We start from the raw sequence: 26,626 nt of genomic DNA on the forward strand, positions 1-26,626 counted from the left end.
TGTTAAAAAACTATTTACAACATAAACATACATGTGCAACAGGAAAATGGCGTCAATGAATGCTTAACGACACGGCAAAGTCGTTAAGTGAGAGAGCTGCGTGCAGTTGTGTGCAGCATCAGTTAATAATATTCCTTTCTTTAAAGAAAAGTTTGTAGTGTGTACTTTGGAATCGCTGCATTCGTGGTCATTTTTAACGTTACGCGCATGCCAAATTTGTCAGAATACCGGCAATGTGCGGCAGAAAAATACAGCAAATACAAAATACTATTTGGTTTTATCCCTGTCGTGATAAGTGCAGAGAAAATACAACTCACCCGCCGAATCATTGGGAGCCCTGAGCTTGTTTCGTTGAGACGAGATAGTCCCGAGATGGGAGAGTGAGAAAAGCCCGCTTCACAAAGATACAATGTTGGAAATTGTAGCAGTTTTCAGTGCTCTCCTAGCGATGTCAGGATATTCCGAAATGACTTTAATCCAGAACCTCGGTTAGAGTTGTTGTCTCAAATGTACATTTAAGGTTACCGTGATTTGCGATCTCTACAAGCTGATATTCCTGTTGCACAGAAATGCTCGAATCACTCATTTTATTCACATACGTGTCACGAATCCAGATCGTGGGTCTTTAGTGATTGGGAAGTAGCATGGATTTTGTTTTCTTTGAGTTTGTAGGCTCATCTTTTGGCTCGTCAGGTGCCCTCTTCCCCGTAAAAAATCTGTCCAAAGACGTCCGTTTTTCATGCCTTCAAGTGTGGGGGCTAATAATTTCTGCGAACAAATGTGATGCGCCCGCCCTACGTCATACATCATTATCGAGGACAAGCGCATATAGATATACAAAACAAGATGTACTTCTAGCAATCCAATCAATGGATTTGTATGACGACATTCTATCCTGTAGTATTATATCTATAGTAGACAGGGACATTGGTATGTTAAGGGGCACACGCCAAAGTTAATTTGGCCAGAATGCAGTCGTTAATAAGTTATTATTTTTGTGCGGCCCGGTAGCAAATGCGCCACAGACCGGTACCAGTCGGCGGCCCAGTGGTTGGGGACCCCTGCTGTAAACTGTTGCCACAGCTTCACCAGTGGCCCTTGCAAGGTTGCTGCTAACGTGAACATTGGGGAATGAAGCTGGTGTGCTCATACCATCATTTTTAACCACTCAAATGTAGATAACCTGTTAACTGCATTGTTCTATTTTGAATAACTGCAGAGACCACCATGGACACCATGAGAAAGGAGAGGGACATGTGGAAAGCACGTGCTGAGTTGCTGCAAGGACAACTTTCTAATGTCATATCAGAACGTGATGTTTACAAGAGTCGACTCTCTGATGGTGAGTGATTTCTGTATTATTTAAATATAAAACGGTGCAGTAATCGAGGTCAGTGGCATCAAAATTGACAATAGCAACGTACTCATCCCAAATATTCAACTATGAGGGTCATTTTTTAAGTTACTTTGCATATAAATCCAATGCATTATTATATAATATATAATAATATATTTTGTGATTTTTTACCCCGATGATTTGGTTGAAGTGAAAATCTTGTTTATATATCTTACATTTTTATTTAAATTTCAGAACACGACACTCAAATTGGCAATATTTTTCACCAAGTGCGTATATTGTATGAACCCTTTGTGATCTCGTGAAGTAATTAAAAACATCTATTAATCCCATTTGCTCTTATGCACAACTGCTTGCCCATTCACCAAGAAATTAAAAAAAGAAATAGCTAATTACCATACTGGCCCGAATATAAAATGGCCCTGATTATAAGACGACCCCCTCTTTTTCACGACTCAAGTTTGAAAAAAGACTCTTTGAACACCAAAATAATTTTTATACAGAAAATAATTGCAGTACATCTAAAACAAATGATTATAACAATATATTTGAGGGGGAAAGCATGTTATTTTGCCTCATTCAAATCTTAATATCTGAAAATTTAAATATGTAAACTAAAGTGCAATCACATTCGTAAATGAATGTCTTCTGGTTTTTGAAATGTAAATAAACTATTGTGAAAAAACAACAAAATTGCAATTAACCATCAAAGTGACGTCTAACTGTAACTGCAGTATTGAAACAAATCTGAATAAGGAAAAACATTGCAATAAAATAATGCAAACTGGTTAAACTTGAGAGTAGCTGAGTTCTGTCATGACATAACATCGCTTCAATGATATCTGGCGCCATCTAGCGTTAATGAATGGGTATAATGTCTATACGCTGAATATAAGACGACCCCCACTTTTTCAGTGCAAAAAACACTGTCTTATATTTGGGCCAATATGGTATCTAAGGTTCTAACTAGGGCTGTCAAATTTATCGCGTTAATTGGCGCTAATTAATTTTTTAATTAATCACGTTAAAATATTTAACGCATTTAACGCATGCACGGTAAGACCCACTCATGCATTCCTGCAAACAGACTGCAATGGCGCCGTTTTATGTATATTGAGAGCTAAGAGGCAGAGACAAGCGAGAGGACTGGACTCAGGAATAACCTTTTTCTTAACACCCTGTATTGAACCAAACGCAGAGAAGATATACCATTTGCAGCCACCACAGACAGTCATGGTTGCCCAACTTCCCATCATGCATTTGGGCGGAACAGTTAAGTCGCTACAGTATCATTTAGTGAAAACACAACAAAAATATGCCTATCTCTCAAAAAAACTAATGTTCACAAAAAGAAAAGCGCTCAATGCAAAGAGAACTGGCATTCCCAATTAAAATAGCTAAGCAAAATAATACTCAGACTTTGGTCAAACTCTATTCAAACATTTCGTTTAGCTCAACAAATATTCTAGATGGCAATGTTTAGTCACAATATACAAACTATCAGAGGTCCCGTACTTTGTGAAGTCAACACTCAAATGAACATAAGGTACAATGAACCCGGAAACTACAGCGTCAATCGAGGAGCAAAACGCACTAGAAAAACTAGATCTTTAATTATTTTAAAACTCACTCATCACTACCTTCCACAATGGCGAACTATTAGTTGATTTTTTTGATTGAAAATCTTACAAATTTTATTAAAACGAAAACATAGAGAGGGGTTTTAATATAAAATTGCTATAACTTGTACTTGTATCTTTTAAGAATTACAAGTCTTTCTGTCGGTGGATCCCTTCCACAGAAGGAATGTTAATAATGTTAATGCCATCCTGTGGATTTATTGTTATAATAAACAAATAGAGTACTTATGTACAGTAGAGGAGTTCCAAAAAATCGATTATTACATGCATCGCGATTCGACACGTGACGATTCGATTACGATTCATAAAGGTTCAAAAACGATGATTTTCCCTCATAACTTGATGTCAGACGCTCGTAGCAGAACGAAATTTAAGACACGCCGCTCGGGCACCGTTAACGGGCGCATGCACGTTATGTGGTTACTGAGAGAGAGATTTACTCCTTTTTAAAAGACTGGAAAATAAATTGGTGTATGAGACAGGCAGGAACTGAGGTCGCGCTTTTGTGCGCAAGTTATTTTTTAGAGCAAGAGGCGACGAGAGATAGTTCGTTGCTCCTTGCCTTTCAGATGTCCAGAAGTAGTTTTAAGGCATTTCAAGTGAAAAATGTCCTGAGTGTGTTGCTAAGACCCGTGTGCATCAATAAGAGGTGAGTACACGAACCCTCTTGTACTGTTTAGCCTTTATTGTTGTTGTTTTTGAGATGTTAATAGTTAGTGCCGAGCACTAAGCTAATTCGCTAACGTGTATTTCATATGCAGAATGTGTAAAACCATGATTAAGTACAGCAGTAACACTACAAACATGCGAAATAGTATAGAAATCTGTGAAAACCAAGTATATTGGTTAAAAGAAATCTTATCTCTAAAGACACTTTGTTTCCAGAAAATGTGGACTTCATTCCACCTGTGTAAATTTTATTGTATTGTTGAGAGAAATAAGTACTCCCTTTAAAATGGTTAATGTTTTTGCACTTTCTTGTAAAAAAGCTTTTTGTTGTACTGGCATGTTTCCATCATTCCTGTTGAATCATTAAGATATTTTAGATAAGTAATGGACATACATTTGTTTGGCTACTGTATTAACTAGTAATGTACGATGCATCAATAATCGCGATAACAGCGATCGTCAATACTGCGATCATTGTTTAATAATCGAATCGAATCACCCTGAATCGTAATCGAATCGAACTGTGGAGTGCCTAAGATGGCACACCCCTAATGTACAGTATGTTTAATGTATATATCCGTCTTATCTTTCCGTTCCAACAATAATTTACACAAAAATATGGCATATTTTAGAGATGGTTTGAATTGCGATTAATTACGATTAATTAATTTTTAAGCTGTGATTAACGCGATTAGAAATATTAACCGTTTGACAGCCCTATACATGAATCAAATACATATTACTGTTTTCTGCCAGTGTGGAATCACTGCCGGGAATATAATTCTGGATGTGCATTCATCTGAATAACACTTTGTATTTGAAATTTTCTTTTGTTTTCTTGAATGTGCAAGCTACCAGTTGTCTATAGGATGAACAGAACACAACAAAAATGTTGCACTATTTCTTTAACCCTTAGATGCATAAGTGGGTCAAAAATGACCCGGTGAGGTTGTTTTCTTGAAATATCTTCGGATTGAAAAATTGTTATCAATTCATATTCCAGGTATTCCTCAAAAAACGTTTTTGATATGCCATTCAAATTTTTGATGAACTTTTTATACATTTGAAGAAATTGTCATTTTTGTATTACTACCCTAAGCTTCCACAAGTGGGTCAAAAATGACCCACATGCATTTTCTATGGAATCCAATGGGAATCTTTCATTCTCATTATCTTTCATCTTTCATCTTATTATTCTGTCAGGAATAAATTTACCGTGGACCACACAGACTAGGTATGTAAAAAGTGACATCCCTTAAGAATATTATTTTACACAGCAAGAGCTGATATGTGTACTGTAAGTATTATGTCCATATAGTATTTTCTGTTTGTTTTTCATGACTATTTTTATAATTATCAAAAAATTTACCTACTTCATAACTAGCTAGCTAACTAAGGCTAGGTTCATACCACAGGTCCTAATGCACAATTCCGATTTTTTGGGTCATATTTGGGGGGTTTTTTGGCGTGCCCGCTCAGACTGCCTTTGTCCACTGAGCCTGTTCAAGTATCACACATGCGCTCTAATTCGGAGTCCGAGATGCGCTGAGCAAACTAGCCCACATGCGCAGGAGCAATGGAGCAGAGAGAAAACCGAGCATTCTCAGACTTATCATTGACACATTTTGTTTTTTATGACTGTTGTCAAGCCCGCTACTTCCCCAAAATCAGCGTTCAAGCAAGGCGCTAATGCACAGCCGCACTGCTATCGTAGCGCCCTGTCTCTCTCGCTCTTTACTGACGTTAATTGCAGTATGAATTCCAATTTGGGGGACTTGACAGTTCAGACCGCAGCCACATTCTGCAAAAATGTGGCCCGGATGGGATTTTAACCACATACGAAAGAGGATCGGATTTGAAATGGTCCACTTTTATGCGACTTTTCCCGTTCAGTCGAGTCGGAAAAACACGAAAAAATCGGATTCGTGCATTAAGACCTGTGGTATGAACCTAGCCTAAGATAGCTAACATTACTGTATATATATATATATATATATAAATATATATATATATATATATATATATATATATATATATATATATATATATGGCGGAAAACACTCAGGCGACTTGAAGTTCCGCTCTGAGACCCCCAATTTAGCCAACTTTCAAAAGAGCCACAATATCCTCAGAAATCGGTCAGTGTCTCCACAAGGGCTTCGCATGGGAAAAGATGCATGGGAGCTCTTCATCATTGATAATAAAATAAAAGGAAGGACAAAATCTATTGCTGTTCTGTTTTTTTTTTTTTTTTTTTTTTTAATATTATTATTTTTATTCAAAAAAATGTTAATTTTTATATAATATTTCAAGCATGAAATCATTCTTGTGTGAACCTAAATATAATACCAATTAATATACAAGTGATTATTCTTCACCAAAATGGCATAAAAACACATTGGTTCTAATATGGGTCATTTCTGACCCACTTATGGAAGAGTGTAGGATCCATTAACTTGTGCATCTAAGGGTTAAAAGATGCTGGCTTATTAAAAAATGATGTGTGGACACTAGGTGCACAAGTTACGACTTGGCTGTTTGTTGTTGCAGGTGTTTGAACACAATAAGCAATCAGTCTATGTAACCAACTATCAATTCTGACATCCATAGCTTTGTCAAGTCTCAAAGAGGTTCAACAGTCCAGACAAGAAAGAGATGAAGACCTGATAGAGAGACCTGCGATGCAGGACTGTGAGGACGACTCCAGCTTTGATTCATCAGAGAGTTCGGATTCATCCCCAGAGAGAAAAAGAAAAAAGTGGAAAAAGAAGAGGAGGAAGAGTGAAATGCTGAAGAAGCATAAAAAGGAGAAAAAGGCAAAGCAAAGGAAGCATTGCTCTCTCCAACGTGGTATGTAAAGCATTTTGGCTGTTTGTGTTCTCGCTTTTGTATTTATCTGTTGTATTTATCTTGTTCTTGTGTCTTGATATTAGCCGGAGAACCAGGTGACGTCGTGAAGCGATACAAGGAAATCCTTGCCATTTTCCAGACAGGGAAGAGTTTGGCCAAATCGTATCTCAAGTATGGTGTGGACCGACTTACTATTGTCAAGACAGCAGAAATTGCTGAGCTTGCAATCGCCGCTCCTGACGAATTTAAGCGGGTGGACAAGAAGGGCACAGTGGCAGAATTTGCGCAAAAATGCAAGGAAGTGATAATAGCCAACCCAGCAATTTCGGCAAAAATTAACACTATGAAGAATGACAGAAAACTCCTGCGGATAAGAAAAAGAGTTTAGTTTTTCCTGTACTCAACTTTAGACATGTTCAACTGTTTTTACTTATAAGTTCCCACCAACAACCACAGATTTCTTAGTTTATTTTTGTTTTTTTATTGCATGGAACTGTAGAAATTATAATGTCATCTATAAGAAAGTTTTGTTTTCAATAAAATATATACAATTCGTTGGTTGTTATTGCTTCAACTTCATTCATTGGAACTATTCATGGTTCATCTTATCTGCACCCCAAGGGTTACATCATGTGCTACACTTTACAGTAAGGGTCCAAAAAGCATTCAGTAATGGTTAATTATGGTTAAGGTTGGGGCACTTAAGCATTTGTAATTTCTTGGTTCAGGGACACATGTGCTACACTTTACAATAAGGGTCCACAAAGCATTCAGTAATGGTTAAATATGATTGAGGGGAGGAACTTAAGCATTTATAATTTCTTAGTTAAGGGACATATGTGCTACTTTTTACAATACGGGTCTAAAAAGTATTCAGTAATGATTAATTATGGTTAAGGTGGGGGCACTTAAGCATTTGCAATTTATTAGTTGAGGGACACATGTGCTACACTTAACGATAAGGGTCCAAACAGTATTAAGTAATAGTTAACTCTGGTTATGTAATACTTATGAGGCACGATAACGTTACATAATATAGTATGTTTGCAGCACCCAAGGACTCAAGCAATGTTTCTCAATTTGAAAGAATATGTTCACTTATTGGTACCTGTATACGTTTTTAACTGTGTAACAATGCAGTGTTTTTCAACCTTTTCTGAGTCACGGCACATTTTTACATTGGAAAAAATCTTGCGGCACACCACAAACTAAAAACGCTCCAAAATGACTTTCTGAACAGTATATTTAACTATAATATAATTTTTCAATATTTTTACTTATTCAGTGTGATATTTGATGGAATGTGAAACAATAGAGTAGGTTTTGTCCCGCCCCCGGTGAAAATAAAGTCAATCAAAACAGCTTTCATTTTATTGCCTTCGTTTTTTGTTTTTTTTTTCTCGGGCCTTCATCTGGGTCACAAACTTGTCCAGAGCTCAGTTTGGATTTTGAAGTTGTCATTTTAAAAAAACTTATCAATGACTGCCACCACGACGTCCGTATGCGTCACAGGGAAGGTTCTTGGTCGGCGGCGGGCAAGTGAGGTAATTGCTTTTCCTGCGTTCAAGAACTGCTCAGAATTATAGCCATCAGCCACCTTGCTGTCTGCGACAATGTGGACCCCAGCATGTCTACTGTACATCATTTGATTAGACTCATCAAGTGTCAATATACACAAAAGTACCCTTTCCATTTTATCCATATGTGACGACCGTCAATAGCCTGTATTTTATTCCAACACATTGTCGTGGACAGCAAGGTGGCTGATGGCTAGGAATCCGAGCAGTTTTTGAATTTGAAATGAGCAATAACTCACTCGCCTGCACATGACTGAGAACTATTCACCTATTCCTTCCTTCCTACTGCAACTCCACCTGACGACGTCCGCATGCTGTTAACAAGGCTGAGTGTCCTTCAAAATACGGTCAGGGGCCACCCTAATAATGTTATCAAATAGATATATAATTTCATAAAGTGATACTGGATAATTTCTTGCGGCACACCTGACGATCTCTCAAGGCACACTATTGTGCCACGGTACACCTGTTGAAAAGCACTGCACTAATGTATACGTGAATTAATGTTAAGTAATGTATTGTTTTAATTTTATCAAACCATTAGTTACTGTCTGATTATGCATTAACTAATGCATTAACTCATGTTAATTAATATATTAATACATTTTAGAGCATAAATGGGCATAAACGAATTATTGTAATGTTAAACATTAGATATTGTCTAAAAATGCATTAACTAATGCATTAACTCATGTTAATTAATACATTAGTAAATGTTAGATAAGGGCTTAAATGAATTATTGTAATGTTACTTAAACATTATTGTCTAAAAATGCATTAACTAATGTTATTTAAGGGACCCTTATTGTAAAGTGTTACCAATGCAACTTCTTAGCGCAGCACAACAACATTTAGCCGTGGTTAATCGTCTGTCATCTTGCCATTGTTGATTTTGAATAGTGTGCGCACTGTACTTCTGCTTCCAAGGATGCCCTGCGTGTAGCGTCACAGCCTGGAGCATCGCAGCTCCAGGCTGTGGTGCTGCACATAAAGTAGCCAAAGCGCATCCTCTACCAGTTGCATTCGCAAGCGAAACTGGGTGCACTTAAAGCGGACAAAGACCCACGATTTTTGAGCGAACCAGAGTTTGTGTGTTTGGTCTGAACTAAGGGTGTTCCAAAAAATCGATTAGATGCATCGCGATTCGACACGAGACGATTCGATTACGATTCATAAATGTTCAAAACAATGATTTTCCCTAATAACTTTGTGACAGCCGCTCGTAGCGTAAAACAACGTACGACAATATTATCATAATTATTGTCTCATGTACTTTTGTGATATAATATAAGGGCTGCCTTGTCTGGCTTTTCACGGGCGAATGTAACAAGTGATCTAATTTTCCAAGATGGCACGGCCCATGTTTTGCTCAGGAAACTTTTCTAAAATGAACAACCACAATGGGAGTATATAAAACTCCCATGTTTCACATTAAAACTTCAGAACATAAGGACACTTGGATTTCGATTCTCTGCGTCTAAGCAGCTGAACAGGACAGGTTAAAAAAAAAGTTATATTTTCCAATCTGATTAATTATAATTAGGGTTGTTCCGATCATGTTTTTTTGCTCCCGATCTGATCCCGATCGTTTTTGTTTGAGTATCTGCCGATCCCGATATTTCCCGATCCGATTGCTTTTTTTTGCTCCCGATTCAATTCCAATCATTCCCGATAATTTTTCCCGATCATATACATTTTGGCAATGCATTAAGAAAAAAAATGAATAAAACTCGGACGAATATATACATTCAACATACAGTACATAAGTACTGTATTTGTTTATTATGACAATAAATACTCAAGATGGCATTTACATTATTAACATTCTTTCTGTGAGAGGGCTCCACGGATAGAAAGACTTGTAATTAAAGGATAAATGTGACCTTGTATATTGTGACTAAATATTGCCATCTAGTGTATTTGTTGAGCTTTCAGTAAATGGTAATACTGTAGCCATTTAACTTCTGCCCAAATGCGTGATGGGAAGTGCAACCATGACTGTGCATAGTGGTACCAATTGATATATCTTCTCTGCGTTGGGCAATAAAATAGGGTGTTAAGAAAAAGATCAACTACTACCTTTCTTCCCCACATTGCTTCCCACGATATTTCTAATTGTTGACAGGGAGATTGTAAGGCTTTAGCCAATTAAAAAAAAGCTTTAAAGGCTGCCAAAATTCTCTCTACTCATTTAACATTGCCTTTTAACTCTTTGTATACATAAAACGGTGCCATTATAGATTGAACGCGACAATGCTTGAGAGGGTAGTGCAGCGCATGCATTAATTGCGTTAAATATTTAAAAGTTATTACCGCCGTTAACGCGATAAATTTGATAGCCCTAGTTTAAGCCAAAGCTAAAGACTCTGGATGAGTGTAAGACATTTTGTCTGTAACGTTAAATACAATTAGAAAACAATTTAATTTTTAAAAAAAATAAAAGGCACGTCCGATATTTTTTTGCCGATTTCGATACTTTGAAAATGACGTGATCGGACCCGATCGATCAGCATCCCTTATCGGGGATCGGCTTATCTTCGTTGTAGCCTGAGCCGGTGTTCAAAGTCTCAGTTCAAAGATGTTTTTGTATGGAAAAATACCCAGGTTTGTGAGATGATGAGTTTCGTTTCTTAGTAAGTTTCGTTTCACGGTGGGCTTCGGCACCGCCCTTTCAACAGTATAAATGTCCAGCCTCTATTGTACTTCTGTGTGATCACAGCTCCTGGCCGAATCACATCATTTTGTACCCGAGAGCTCTTGTTCATAAAGCTTTCGAAGCAAAGCAATCCATAGTTGGGGTCGTATTCATTTCTCTAATCGAGCTATCGAGGTAACACTTGTCCAGGGAGTTCAAAATTGAATTTCCCTGACAATTATGGACTTTGCAAAACCTCATATCTAAAGTAATTTAGGTTTTTAATAACATTCATAACTTTAGTTAATTTGCTGAAAACCCTCCCACTTCAAATGGATGGATGTCTACAATTGATAGACTAATGTAAATTAACAACTTAAAGATGATTGGACGCCATACTATTGAATGTCCACTCTAGCAAATCATGTGTTTTTTTTTTCCATTTATCCTGCAGACATCACAATGCAAGATCTTCACCCTGAGGATCATGATCCTCCCCATGTTAAACAGGAGTCTGAGTCGGAGATGCCGTATATCAAACAGGAGGCGCAGCTAGAGACCCTTTACATGATTGAAAAACAACAGCAAGATGAAATCACAAAGTTTCCAATGAATGCCAGTGTAAAGAGTGAAGAAGATGAAGGTCCAGGTGAAGAGAGCAGATCTGCGAAAACTCTGGACGACCGCTTATTTCAACACCTGACAGCAAAAGGTGAGGGACGTCCGCAACCGAGCGGCCCCTTAGCACTGCTCTCGGAAAGCGACGATGTAACATCACACTCTTCTGACTTCAACTCTGATGAGGAGGATGTTGACTTTGACCAAAATGTTTCAAAATTCTCAAACAAGTCATCATTGAAAAGAAGGACCAAAGAGCACGTGGGTAAGAAACCTTTTGCCTGCTCAATTTGCAATAAAAGACTTTCTACGAAGCAAGAGGTAACAAGACACACGCGTACACACACTGGAGAGAAGCCTTTTGTCTGCTCAGATTGTGGTAAAAGATTTTATATGAAGCATGACTTAACAAGACACATGCGAACACACACTGGAGAGAAGCCATTTGCCTGCTTAGTTTGTGGTCAAAAATTCTCCCAGAAGGGAAAATTAAATAGACACATGAAAACACACACGAGAGAAACTCCTTTCGCCTGTGGACGCTGCGATATTGGATTTTGTACGAAGCAAGAGTTAGATAGACACAGGCTTACATGCATTGAAGAAAAACCTTTCTCCTGCTCACTTTGTGATAAAAGCTACTCTGAGAAGAGAATATTAAAGCAACACATAAGAACACACTCTGGAGAGAAGCCTTATGTCTGCATATGTTGTGGTAAAAGATTTTGGGGGAAACATCAGTTAAAAATACACACGCGTACACACACTGGAGAAAAGCCTTTTGCTTGCTCAGTTTGTGGTAAAAAATTTACTGAGAAGGGAAATTTAAAAATGCACATAAAGTCGCACACTGGAGAGAAGCCTTTTGACTGCTCACTTTGCGGCAAACGATTTTATACTAAGCGAGATTTAACAAGACACATGAGTATACACACGGGAGAAAAGCCTTTTGCCTGCTCAGTTTGTGGTAAAAGATTTACCTTGAAGAGATACCTAAAAAATCACACAAAAACCCACACTACGGAGAAACCTTTTTCCTGAGCGCCATGCGGTGAAAGATTCACTCGCAAGGGACATTGCACACAAGAAGCCAAACTGGGGGAATACCTTTCAATTGCAATGTGTGCCAAATTCAGGTAGTTCCCGGGCTTCGACGGACCAGACTTATGCATTTTCGACTTTAAGACCCCTGCGTCTTGTCGTGATTTTTTTCTTTTTATGTTGACTTTTGTTTTGTGATGCATGCTTTTATTTTGGCGCAGGACGCGCACGCATGTACAGACACGCCCACCTACTCACACGCACACACAGAGCAGCCGAGTGACTGCGCACACATTTGTTGCTTGTGAAGCATCCAATCGGCTGTATATAACCTCTTTTGTACTGTCTATTGTCCATTTCAATTGTGGTCGAATACTTGGGTGAGTCTATGTGATTGTTTTTGATGATGGGTGGATACTAACTCATACCTGTTAATCGTTTGTTATTGCTTTATCAGCAACTACTTGTAAACGCAAATTTGAATTGCTGTTATTGAAGATGAGACTGAACGAATTTGATTTTATTTTAGTTTCATTCTGCAACTGTTGATGTCATGAGCAGCTGCATAAAGTCAGCAAAACACACGGACATCGTCATTTCGGAGCTTAGCTCGCTGTTTAGCTAGGACTTAGCTCTAAAGTCTTGGCGAGGACAGTATAATGACATATAGTGCATGTTTTTGGATATTTTTTTTAATTTAGAGGGTGTTTTGAGGTATTTAAAGGGTTAATTCCGGACTTACGCAGAAATCCGGGTTACATTGCCAGCGCAGGAACAGAACTCGTTCGTAAACCAGGGACTGTATTCAGATTTCTATCATGTATTTACAGTGGAAAAAGCATTTAAATATCCTAATTCCATTTCCGTTGAGCCTCTTATAGAAAAGTTGTTGCAATGATTTTGCAGGTCCTGTTCTTTATTTTTTCAGACCAATTCAATATTCTTGTACTTCAGTTGTTCCAGGTCTTACTGACTGCTCTTCGACATTTTACTTCTTTATTCGTCATGCATTGTAATATTGTCCAATCTGCTTAATTATAGAGTTACTTGACCTTTTAATTATTATTACTAATAAACATTTTTGTTTATTGCTGAATTCTGTTTATTTTTATCTTTTAGAGCTGTTCTCTTTTCAACAAATATGTGTTGTATATACAGCATTTGCATTTGTCCTCCGGTATCGGTTCACCAAGCTGTCTTTCCCATTTCATTTTCACATACAGTGTTGAATCAGTTGCTGTCAGTCTGTTATAAGCATTCATTGATGCTCATGAGAGTGTCATGTTGCAATTATGGTTGTCTAATGGCAGTCTTACGGTGTCTAATGACAGTCTTACGGTGCCACTGTCAAATAAAGTGTTCCCAAATACCATAACTAGCAATTAATGAAACAACTGGAACCATAACTGAAGACATAAGTAGCACAGAACATGAATTTTGATTGTTTACGTCTGTAGCGCTACTATGCATGCTAGGAGGCATGTTGGACAACAACAATGTTGACAGCAGGTGGCAGCAGAGGTTGACTATCTCCCCCAAGGGAGCAGTTTTGGGTAAATGAAACTTCATGGTGGCTCATTTGGTCCTATGACAGCCGTATGATGCTGCTGTCAAATAATGTGTTACCTGTTAATATATTTTAGTGTATAAATCCCATAATACAGTGGGGACAGCTGCGGCTTATTGTGCCGTGCAGCTTATCGTTGAACAAATGCTGCTTTCGTGCCAAATTTGGTGGGTGGCGGCTTATAGTCAGGTGCGCTTCATAGTGCGAAAATTAGGTAGTTTTGAAAAATCGCTTGTTATTTTTATGCCCAAATACTTAATTGATTTTGCATCCCAATTTATTTGCCAATTCCTTAGTTCTTGAGATGGTAAATTATTGAACATAAGGAGTTGGGTTTTGAGCATGTTTATTTTATAACCCGAAAGCAAACCAAATGTATTATTTGTGTAAGGTGTAAAAAAACAGAAAAGAAAAAAAAAATCAGTCATTTGGGTTCTTACTTGAGATGTCACAAAACTATACAAAATATGACATATAATGGTTGTGTTTTAAGGATGAATAAAATTCTCTCACAATAATAGAGGAAGTAAAAAAAGAACGTCAGTCAAATGAAAAAAAAAAAAATTTTTAGTAATAATGAAAAGGTTAAGTGAATCTTTTTAATAATTACAATTAGAGATGTCCTGATCGATTGGCGATTGGGTCTGATCACGTCATTTTCAAAGTATCGGAATCGGCAAAAAAATATCGGCAATGCCTTTTTTTAATTTTTTTTTTTTTTTTTTAAATTAAATCATTTTCTAATTGTATTTAACGTTACAGAGATAATATGTTACACTCATCCAGAGTCTTTAGGTCTAAGGTAGGGTTATCAGCTTTATCCCAATAACGGTGGTAATTATTTTTTTTAAAAATGTATCACGTTAAAATATTTAATGCTATTAATGCATGCACTGCACAATCCACTCACGCATTGTCGCGCTCAATTTGTAATGGCGCCGTTTTACCTATATAGAGAGATAAAAGGCAGCGTAAAATGAGTAGAGTGAATTTTGGCAGCCTGTGGAGCCTTTTTTTAATTGGCTAAAGCCTTACAATCCCTCTCCCTACGAATAAAAATATCATGGGAAGCAACGTGGGGAAGCAAGGTAGCAATTGATCTTTTTCTTATCACCTTATGTTATTTCCCAACGCAGCGAAGATATATCAATTGGTAACACTACGCACAGTTATGGTTTCACTTGTCATGGTTCCACTTCCCATCATGCATTGGGCATGGCCACAGTATCATTTACTGAAAGCTCTACAAATACACTAGATGGCAATATTTAGTCACAATATACAAAGTCACAAGTCTTTCCATCCGTGGATCCCTCTCACAGGAAGAATGTTAATAATGTAAATGCCATCTTGAGGATTTATTGTCATAATAAACAAATACAGTACATAAGTACTGTATGTTGAATGTATATATTCGTCCGAGTTTTATTCATTTTTTTCTTAATGCATTGCCAAAATGTATATGATCGGGAAAAATTATCGGGAATGATTGGAATTGAATCGGGAGCAAAAAAAAGCAATCGGATCGGGAAATATCGGGATCAGCAGATACTCAAACTAAAACGATCGGGATCGGATCGGGAGCAAAAAAACATGATCGGAACAACCTTAGTTCTTACCTTGTGTTATTTTACTATTAAATAAAGGAACGAGAACTAACTCGCCCAATTTGCACACGACCGAGAAAAAAAAACAAAAAACGAAGCTATAATGGATCATTTCTCGCGACACACCTGGTGATCTCTCACGCCATACTAGTGTGCCGCGACACACTGGTTGAAAAACACTAAAGTACTTTTTTTTCCCCCTTCTGCTGCTTCCAGTAAGTCGTCAGGTGTCCACGGGTAAATATAATTAGCTAAAGATAGCACCACTATATGGAATGTAAATTAACAACTTGAAGATGATTGGACGCCACACGACTGGATGTCAACTCTGGCAAATCACGTGTTTTTTTTTTTTCATCCATCCCGCAGACATCACAGTGCAAGATCTTCACCCTGAGACGCATGATCTACCACATGTTAAACAGGAGTCTGCGTCGGAGATGCTGTGTATCAAACAGGAAGCAGAGCCAGAGATCCTCTACATGATTGAAAAAGATCAGCAAGATGAAATCCCCAAGTTTCCAATAAATCTCAGTGTTAAGAGTGAAGAAGATGACGTTCCAAGCGAAGACAGCAGTGACCGCTTATTTCAACACCTGACAGCAAAACGTGAGGGACGATCGCAACCAGGCGGCCTCTTAGCACCACTCTCGGACAGCGACAACATAACATCACACTCCTCTGATGAGGATGTTGACGTTCACCAAGATGTTTCAAAATTCTCAAACAAGTCATCATTGAAAAAAAAGACCAAAGAGCACGTCGGTAAGAAACGTTTTGGCTGCTCACTTTGCGATAAAAAACTGTCTACGAAGCACGAGATAATAAGACACACGCGTACACACACTGGAGAGAAGCCTTTTGTCTGCACACATTGCGATAAAAGATTTTATATGAAGCATGATTTAACAAGACACATGCGAATACACACTGGAGAGAAGCCATTTGCCTGCTCAGTTTGTCGTAAAAGATTCACCCAAAAGGTACAATTAAATAAACACATGAGAACACACACGAGAGAAACCCGTTTCGCTTGCAGACTCTGCCATATTGGATTTTGTACGAAGCAAGAGTTGAATAGACACAGGCTTACATGCATTGAAGAAAAACCTTTCTCCTGCTCAATTTGTGATAAAAGATACTCTGAGAAGAAAATATTAAAGCAACACATAAGAACACACACTGAGGAGAAGCCTTGTGTCTGCATATGTTGTGGTAAAAGATTTTGGTGGAAACAACAGTTAGAAATACACATGCGTACACACACTGGAGAAAAGCCTTTTGCTTGCTCAGTATGTGGAAAAAGATTCACCGGGAATGGAAATTTAAAAATGCACATAATGTCACACACTGGAGAGAAGCCTTTTGACTGCTCACTTTGCGATAAACGATTTTGTACAAACCGAGATTTAACAAGACATACAAGTACACACACTGGAGAAAAGCCTTTTGCCTGCCCAGTTTGTAGTAAAAGATTCTCTTTGAAAAGATACCTAACAAATCACACAAAAAAACACACTCCGGAGAAACATTTTTCCTGAACGGTTTGCGGTGACAGATCCACTCACAAGGGACATTTAGTATTGCACAAAAGAAGCCAAACTTTCAATTGCAATGTGTGCAGAATACAGGTAGTTCCCGGGTTACGACGGACCAGAATTACCCAATTTCGTCTTAACGACGCTTGCGTCTCGTCGTGTTTTTTTTTTTTTTTAAATGTTGACTTGGCTTTTATTTTGGCATAGGAAGCGAGCGCATGTACAGACATTCCCACCCACCCCACACAGGCACCCACAGAGCAGCCAGTGTGACAGAGGTGACAGCCTGCGCGCACATTTGTTGCTTGTGAAGCATCAAGAGGCGACGGCTGTATATAACCTATTTTGTACTGTTTATTGTGCGTTTTTATTTGGGGTCGAACACTTGGGGCGAGTTTATGTGATTGGTTTCGACGATGTGCGGATACTAACTGATACATGCTAATCGTTTGTTATTGCTATATCAGCAGATACTTGTAAACACAAATTTGAATTGCTGTTATTGAAGATAAGACTGATTGAATTTCATTTAATTTTAGTTTCATTCTTCAAGTGTTGACGTCATCAGCAGCTGAATAAAGTCAGCAAACCACACGGACATCTGACATTGTCATTTCGGAGCTGGCTGTCTAGCTAGGACTTAGCTCCAATGTATTGGCAAGGATATTATAATTACGTATAATATGTAATAATGTTTTTGGATATATACAGTGCCTTGCAAAAGTATTCGGCCCCCTTGAACCTTCCAACCTTTCGCCACATTTCAGGCTTCAAACATAAAGATATAAAATTTTAATTTTTTGTCAAGAATCAACAACAAGTGGGACACAATCGTGAAGTGGAACAAAATTTATTGGATAATTTAAACTTTTTTAAAAAACTGAAAAGTGGGGCGTGCAATATTATTCGGCCCCCTTGCGTTAATACTTTGTAGCGCCACCTTTTGCTCCAATTTCAGCTACAAGTCGCTTGGGGTATGTTTCTATCAGTTTTGCACATCGAGAGACTGACATTCTTGCCCATTCTTCCTTGCAAAACAGCTCGAGCTCAGTGAGGTTGGATGGAGAGTGTTTTTGAACAGCAGTCTTCAGCTCTTTCCACAGATTCTCGATTGATTTCAGGTCTGGACTTTGACTTGGCCATTCTAACACCTGGATACGTTTATTTTTTAACCATTCCATTGTAGATTTGGCTTTATGTTTTGGATCATTGTCCTGTTGGAAGATAAATCTCCGTCCCAGTCTCAGGTCTTGTGCAGATACCAACAGGTTTTCTTCCAGAATGTTCCTGTATTTGGCTGCATCCATCTTCCCGTCAATTTTAACCATCTTCCCTGTCTCTGCTGAAGAAAAGCAGGCCCAAACCATGATGCTGCCACCACCATGTTTGACAGTGGGGATGGTGTGTTCAGGGTGATGAGCTGTGTTGCTTTTATGCCAAACATATCGTTTTGCATTGTGGCCAAAAAGTTCAATTTTGGTTTCATCTGACCAGAGCACCTTCTTCCACATGTTTGGTGTGTCTCCCAGGTGGCTTGTGGCAAACTTTAAACAAGACTTTTTATGGATATCTTTGAGAAATGGCTTTCTTCTTGCCACTCTTCCATAAAGGCCAGATTTGTGCAGTGTACGACTGATTGTTGTCCTATGGACAGACTCTCCCACCTCAGCTGTAGATCTCTGCAGTTCATCCAGAGTGATCATGGGCCTCTTGGCTGCATCTCTGATCAGTTTTCTCCTTGTTTGAGAAGAAAGTTTGGAAGGACGGCCGGGTCTTGGTAGATTTGCAGTGGTCTGATGCTCCTTCCATTTCAATATGATGGCTTGCACAGTGTTCCTTGAGATGTTTAAAGCTTGGGAAATCTTTTTGTATCCAAATCCGGCTTTAAACTTCTCCACAACAGTATCTCGGACCTGCCTGGTGTGTTCCTTGGTTTTCATAATGCTCTCTGCACTTTAAACAGAACCCTGAGACTATCACAGAGCAGGTGCATTTATACGGAGACTTGATTACACACAAGTGGATTCTATTTATCATCATCGGTCATTTAGGACAACATTGGATCATTCAGAGATCCTCACTGAACTTCTGGAGTGAGTTTGCTGCGCTGAAAGTAAAGGGGCCGAATAATATTGCACGCCCCACTTTTCAGTTTTTTATTTGTTAAAGTTTAAATTATCCAATTAATGTTGTTCCACTTCACAATTGTGTCCCACTTGTTGTTGATTCTTGACAAAAAATTAAATTTCATATCTTTATGTTTGAAGCCTGAAATGTGGCGAAAGGTTGCAAGATTCAAGGGGGCCGAATACTTTTGCAAGGCACTGTATATATATTTTTATTGATATGGTGTTTTGAGGTATTTAAAGGGTTAATTCCCATTTGCGCAAAAATTCGGGTTAAATCGCAAGTGCAGGAAAAGATCTCCTCGTAAACCGGGAACTACCTGCATTCAGATTTCTGTCATTTATTTCCTGGGTAAAAAGCATTTAAATTTCCCAATTCCATTTCTGTTGAGCCTCTTATGAAAAGGTTTTTGCAATGATTTTGCAGGTCCTTTTGTTTTTCTCAGTCCAATTCAATATTCTTGTTGTTCGGTTGTTCCAGGTCTTACTGCTCGTCGCCATTTTACTCTTTTATTTTTCTTGTGCATTGTAATAATTTCCAATCTGATTAATTGTCCAGTTACTTGACCTTTTCTATTAAACGCGTTGTATGTACAGTATTTGCATTGCATTAATTCTCTTATATCAACACAGTCAGACTATGTAATCATTCTGCTTCATTATAGATTTACTGTACTTTTTGTTATTTTTACTACGTATTAAATACGTCGACACAAGCAATAACTTGCTCGCCTGCACACGACCGGGGGAGATAAAAAAGCGATATTGGATAATTTCTCGTGCCATACCTGATGATGTCTCACACCACACTAGTGTGCCGTGGCAAACTGGTTGAAAAACACTAAGTGCCTTTTTTGCCCCTTCCTGCTTGGAGTAAGTCGCCACTCGGGGTAGCCAAGCACATATAGCAACATCACGGGGAAAAAAAAACTTGTGGTCCAGAGTCACGACGGTGACATTTAGTGGATAGATGAATTACGTATCTTTTACAAAGAAAGTGTATATGACACCAGGAAAACATGTTTATTTCTTATTACCAGTGTTGTCACTAACACTTACTAAGTAACGCGTTACTGTAATCTGATTACTTTCTTTCAGTTATGAGCAATCTAACACATTCATTTTCCCAAAGCAGTAATCTGAATAAAGTTAGTTTCCTTTGTGTCTGTGCGTTACTATTTTGTCATTGCCTCACAATGTACTGTGAAGAAAATAGGTATTTAAACACCTGAAAAAAATGAATGTTAACGTTTGGTACAGTAGCTTTTGTTTGCAATGGCGTTCCGCAAGCAACACGTCACTTCCGTTCATTAATATTCATGACATTAGCTACTGTTGCTAAGTGGGATAAGCCACTGTTTGTCCCTAATAGGAAATGAATGAAAATCGTGTACGAAGGAGATCTTTACAGAGCTAAACCTACCAATTCTCTCCCCGAAAATCATGTGCCTGGTGCCAAATTCACTGGCAAAGATGTGGAAGAACATAAAAATGTTCAGTTAAAGAAATGGCTTGAGTGTCGAAGGCTGAAAAAGACGAAAAATAACGAGCCGACCTAAGCATAGCCTTAGCTTTTTTATCAATGCGACTGACAATGACATTGTCCTGTTTCAACAGGCTATCCTTTACCATCAGCCCTGTCTTTCTTATATATCCTCTGGTTGTCCTACGTCTCTTACCGTTCTTGGGGGTAATTTAGTTAGCTTTGTGTAGCAATCTCAAATGCTACTCAGTGACAGCCAGCGAACACTTATAATTTTTTCATTGATAACAAATCTTAGTTTTATAATTTATTTACACTTCCCCCTTACTAAAGTTGTTTATATACATATATATAAACAGAAACGGTAAAAGTGGCAGTCAGATACCATTGTAATTCTTTTCAGGTCATTCGTTGTCAGGAGCAGTACGGCACAACGTTACACAAAAAAAATAAGTTAAAAAAATAAAAATGGCTTACCTCTTTGTCCTCTGAAAGACCATGCCAACCCAACAAAATGTTTACTGCATATGGAATGTGAATGGATTCACCAAGCTGGTGTTAAAGTCCGCGCAAGTTGATTCGGTATTCACATTTTTTCCTCCCGAGTTTTTGGTTTCCGGAAACGTATGAAGAAAACATCCTTCATGGGTCGTAATGTCTAGAGTCGTTTCTGCAAGTTCCAAAAAAGCAGTGCTTGATCGGCATGTTCGTTTTTGAAAGATTACCGGAGAGAAGTACCACAAATTACGTTGTTTCTATGCAAAGACGGGTCTATAATGTCCCACTTCAGCTTTACTTACGCTTTACAATGCGACGTCACGGTCTAAAAATAGCATGCGTGCGGTACGTCATTACAGAGGTCTAACGTTTCCTGTAGTTTTTCACTAGGTTTGCACACACTGCAGTAAGGTTGTTGTCCTACTCCTCCTCGTAGATCTTCTCAAGATCAGTCAGGTTTCTGGGCTGTCGCTGAGAAACACGGAGTTTGAGCTACCTCCAAAGGTTTTCTATTGGGTTTAGGTCTGGAGACTGGCTAGGCCATACTAGAACCTTGATATGCTTCTTACGGAGCCACTCCTTGGTTTTCCTGGCTGTGTGCTTCGGGTCATTGTCATGTTGGAAGACCCAGCCACGACCCATCTTCAATGCTCTGACTGAGGGAAGGAGGTTGTTCCCCAAAATTTCACAATACAGGGCCCCAGTCATCCTCTCTTTAATACAGTACACTCGTCCTGTCCCATGTGCAGAAAAACACCCCGAAATCATGATGCTACCACCCCTCATGCTTCACAGTCGGGATGGTGTTCCTGGGATTCTTCTTCCTCTAAACACGTTTAGTGGAATTATGACCAAAAAGTTCTATTCTTCTATCACCTGACCACAAAACTTGCTCCCATGACTCCTATGCATCATCCAAATGGTCATAGACAAACTTAAGACAGGCCTTGACATGTGCTGCTTTAAGCAGGGGAACCTTCCATGTCATGCATGATTTTAAACCATGACCTCATAGTGTATTACCAACAATAACCTTGAAAACGGTGGTTCCAGCTCTTTTCAGGTCATTGACCAACTCCTGTCGTGTAGTTCTGGGCTTATTCCTCATCTTTCTTAAGATAACTGAGACCCCACGAGGTGCTATCTTACACTCCGATTGAGACTGACCGTCATGTTTAGCTTCTTCCATTTTCTAATGATTGCTCCAACAGTGGACCTTTTTTGCCAAGCTGCTTGGTAATTGCTTCATAGCGCTTTCCAGCCTAGTGGAGGTGTACAATTTTGTCTCTGGTGTCTTTGGACAGCTCTTTGGTCTTGGCCATGTTACAAGTTTGAGTCTTAATGATTGTATGGGGTGGACAGATGTCTTTATGCAGCTATCAACCTCAAACAGGTGCATCGGATTCAAGATAATGCATGGAGTGGAGGTGGACCTAAATAGGCGGACTAACAGGTCTTTCAGGGTCAGAATTCTAGCAGATGGACAGGTGTTAAATTACTTATTCGCAGCTGTATTGCGCAAATAAATTGTTAAAAACCAATCATGCATTGTAATTTTTGGATTTTTCTTTTGAGATTTTTTTTCTCTCACAGTGGACATGCACATAGGATGAAAATTTCAGACCATTATTTCTAAGTGGGAGAACTTGCAAAATAGCAGGGTGTTTACATACTTATTTTCTTCACTGTATGAATGAAGAATACTGTAGTCATGTACGATGAGCATTTCGAATAGAAAATGTAGCTCTTGAGTTTGGGAGTTACATCACATGTCACGCTTTCTCAGCAGAGGACAAAAAAAAAAACGGGACACGTGTATTACCATACCGTGTGAGCGCTGAGTTTGCGGCCATAACGACATAACCTAGCTACCTTTGTCAGGATGCGAACAATGAAAGTGGCAGAAGAGATAACACAAACGGCTGCATTTGCTCACTGGAAATACAGCCATTACTTCACATTTTTGTCCAGTAAAGATGACGAAAATATCTCCATACGTTGCAAACTTTGTGCTGGCTCAAAAACACTGCCGACCGCTAGAAACTCCCCATCCAATTCAAGGAACCATTTGGAATTACAGCACGGCGCAACACAACTCCAACCAATGCCTACAGGTAACGAGACAGCCAGCACAAAACATGTTGATGGCCCTGAAGCAAAAGTTTGGACACACCACATCATTTGTGCCTTTTCTATATTTTCATCACAATCTCACTGAAGATATCAAAACTATGAATGAACATGTGGAATTATGTACTTGGCAAAAAAAGTGAAATAATTGAAAACCGGTTTTATATACTACTTTCGTCAAAGTATCCACCATTTGCTATCATTACTCTTTTGCACACTTTTGGCTCTCTCAATTAGCTTCAAGATTCAGACACCTGAAAAGGTTTTCGCTTCACAGGTATGCCTAACCAGGGTTCATAAGTTGAATTTCTTGCCTTTTCAATGGGGTTGGGACCATCATTTGTATTGCATTGAATGAGGTGTGTCCAAACTTTTGGCCTGTACTGTATATACAGTATAGACCCTACCCACCGACGTCACAAAATCACGTGCTCGCTGTATGGTTCCGCCCCCTTGTCCGTCATTTTGTGTCTGTATTATCAATGGTCTCAATTGATCGAGCAATTTATAATGCATTTCATGGAAGACCCGGTGCTTTCGGATACCGTAAACTCACTTGATGCGTTGCATAAAAGGCGTTATGTGGAAAAGCTTCAGTTTATCCATTCGCCAGATCCATATTTGATGCCTAAATCGATGTTTTTCGACCCGCTGTCTCCGCCGTATTTGCCTGACATCTGCCAGCTACCCTGATATGTACAACTATCTTGTCCACACAAAATCAGCCTATTCTCACGAAAGTTTGAAAAACTTTTAAGAGCTTGGAGGCTTATAAATACTTCGTTGCTGGTTGGGTGAAACAGGTCCTCGTCCACGAAAATTCGGCAGGAATCTATCTTGTGCTTGGAAAGGTGAGTTACGAAATTTTCAATTCAAAATCTTTTGTTATTGCTAACATCCACTGTCAAGTCTAATGTATTTCATGTCGTTAGTTGTTTGGGCTTTTAATGTTTATATGGTTTAGCGATAGCACTCTCACTACATACATACGTGTATGTTGTCGGCGATTAGCCTAGCAATGATCTTAATTGTGGTTGTCAGCCCAAAACCCTCTAAATATATATTAAATGCATCTTACCAGATATAAAATGACTACTACATAATCTGTGGTAATCGTTTGGAGCCCAGTTTTCTCGTCGAATTGCAGCAGCCCATCTCGCCCTCTTCTCTCCGGGTCTCTCGGAATCCGGTAGAACTTCAAGTCTCTCCGTCTTCTCCGTCTATCTTCTCTGTTATTGCAACCGACCGCCACACACGCCTTCACCATTTTGATTATTAATGTTAACGAGCAGAAAAACACGTCGTAAATAGGAGGAATGTACGTAGCCGTAACAGGTAAACAGGATGTGTTGACGGACAATTGGGCGGCACCAGTCAGGAGGAAGGAGTTGTGAAGTCACGTGGGTAGGGTCTATACACATCTAGGCATGTGTTGGTATGAGATTCTCACGGTATGATAACCTTAAGCAAAAATTTCAAGGTATTGCAATTAAAGCTCTAAAATGTGTTATTTTGAGATATCTGGATTTCAAAGAAAAAAAAACACATTTCCATTGAACAGGATTTTTACATTTCAAAACATTAGCAAATTGGAACATTGGTATGTTAAGTCAAAATAAAAAAATAAATAAAATAACTGAAATATTCTGAACAAAATTGAAATGCGGTCCTTTAGGTGAGCTTAAACCCACAGCCACTGCTCAACATTATTACCATCAGAAAAAAAAAAAATTGTATTATTTTCCATACAAAGCATGTGTGTATCACTCGTATCATGTTTACATTATACGCACTCTTTCTCAACACAGACAGTTGATTGGCAGTTGAGTGATAGTTTTACCACCGCTAGACACATTAAACACACTGGAGTTAACTCACGTAACTGGTGGGAAACGTTCATGACAATTTTTACTAACCTTTAATTTTGTATAAATGCAAAATCATATTGGAGGTATTGCCTCCTCGGCAGCCACCTTCTGCAAACATGTTTTACATGTCGGTTGGCCCTCCTCTAAGCTGCGGCCGTCTATAACTTTTCTTTAGTCGAAGTATTCCCATCCCAGCGATTTCGTTTTCTTCGATGGGGGAAAAAGTTCAGGAGTTTCACCTCCTCCAGCCAACGTGTAGCACAGCTGACTCACTGACACTGAGCAACAATCAGTGGGGGAGGGTTGAGCCTTAAACTGCAAGAGAGGGATTTCTTCATGAATTTTTGGTACATAAAAAAGTGCTAATACCTTTGGGATGGTATGACGGAAAATGTTTGCAGTTATGAAACCTTGACGTTTTCATACCACGGTATACCTTGAAACCGGTAATCGGCACATGCCTGTATACATCTTGACAATGCTCGTGTTCAATCCTCGGTTCAAGCTTAGTTGTTGTTGAAGCTTTTGGAAGCTTAGGTTTAAAGAAATTCTAAATATCCATCTTGCATCCTCAGCTGTAGTTTTGGCTAAGCAAAACAAAGGACCGTCTCGAAGCTACTTGTCACATGGTCTGTTCGAAAAATAATTTGGACCCATTATGAAATACTTTGAAGGATTCCTGTTCATTTCGTTCATTTTTGTTGTTTGTTTTATTGCTCTACAACTTTTATAGACAACATTTTAACAGCTAGGTCTTTATTTTAAAGGGGAAGTTCAGAATTTTTGACAATAGGTGTTGAGGAAGCAAAGCAGAAAAATTAGTCAAAAGTACCCGATAAATTACTTTTAAAGTAACTTAGTGACATTGATCATAAGCTAATCAGTAAAGTAACTAGATTACCTTTTGAGGCGTAATCAGTAATTAAATTTATCAAGTAAACTGTGACAACACTGTATACAATATACACAAATACACACACATAGACACGCACACCCTGTATGGCTCTAACATTTTAAAATATGTTGGGTGTTTTGTCAAAAAGGTTCGCGACCCCTGACTTAAACCCATGACTATCTTTAGATTCTGATTTTTTAAACTTCTTTTTCATATACAGTGGTACCTCTAGATACTTACATACTTGGATAAAGATGAACCTTTCCATGTATAGATTTGCAGACAAAGTTCTTATTAGCCTTCAAAATTGAGTTATCGAGAGTTACGACTCGGTTTGTCATATCCGATGTTTATCATATGGAATAAATATTTGGTGGCCGATTACGTAGCGATGGTCGCTTCTTCAACCTTTTACATTGAAATTCTGGACGTTTCTACTTCCGGTTCACTTGACGCAACGTGTGTACCCTGCGCCAGGCTAGCGGTTCTTTCGTGAACCCTCCCAACCAGACGCGCTCCTTCAAAGC

General features: G+C 38.6%; 1 protein-coding gene across 4 annotated transcripts in view; it reads left to right on the plus strand.

The window, feature by feature from the left end:
- LOC130916135 (zinc finger protein 260-like) overlaps positions 1 to 26,626 on the plus strand; it is a 55,063-nt gene that overhangs the window by 20,096 nt on the left and 8,341 nt on the right. For 3 of the 4 annotated variants that reach the window (XM_057836607.1, XM_057836621.1, XM_057836612.1), the window contains exons 3-4: positions 11,183 to 11,611; positions 15,931 to 16,326. In XM_057836607.1, the coding sequence (XP_057692590.1) occupies positions 11,183 to 11,611; positions 15,931 to 16,326 (825 nt within the window). The remainder of the gene's footprint in view (positions 1 to 11,182; positions 11,612 to 15,930; positions 16,327 to 26,626) is intronic. The other variant, XM_057836631.1, reaches the window with a different exon arrangement.

This window comes from Corythoichthys intestinalis, chromosome 1 (assembly GCF_030265065.1).
Source record: "Corythoichthys intestinalis isolate RoL2023-P3 chromosome 1, ASM3026506v1, whole genome shotgun sequence".
In the NCBI taxonomy this organism is placed as follows: Eukaryota; Metazoa; Chordata; class Actinopteri; order Syngnathiformes; family Syngnathidae; genus Corythoichthys; species Corythoichthys intestinalis.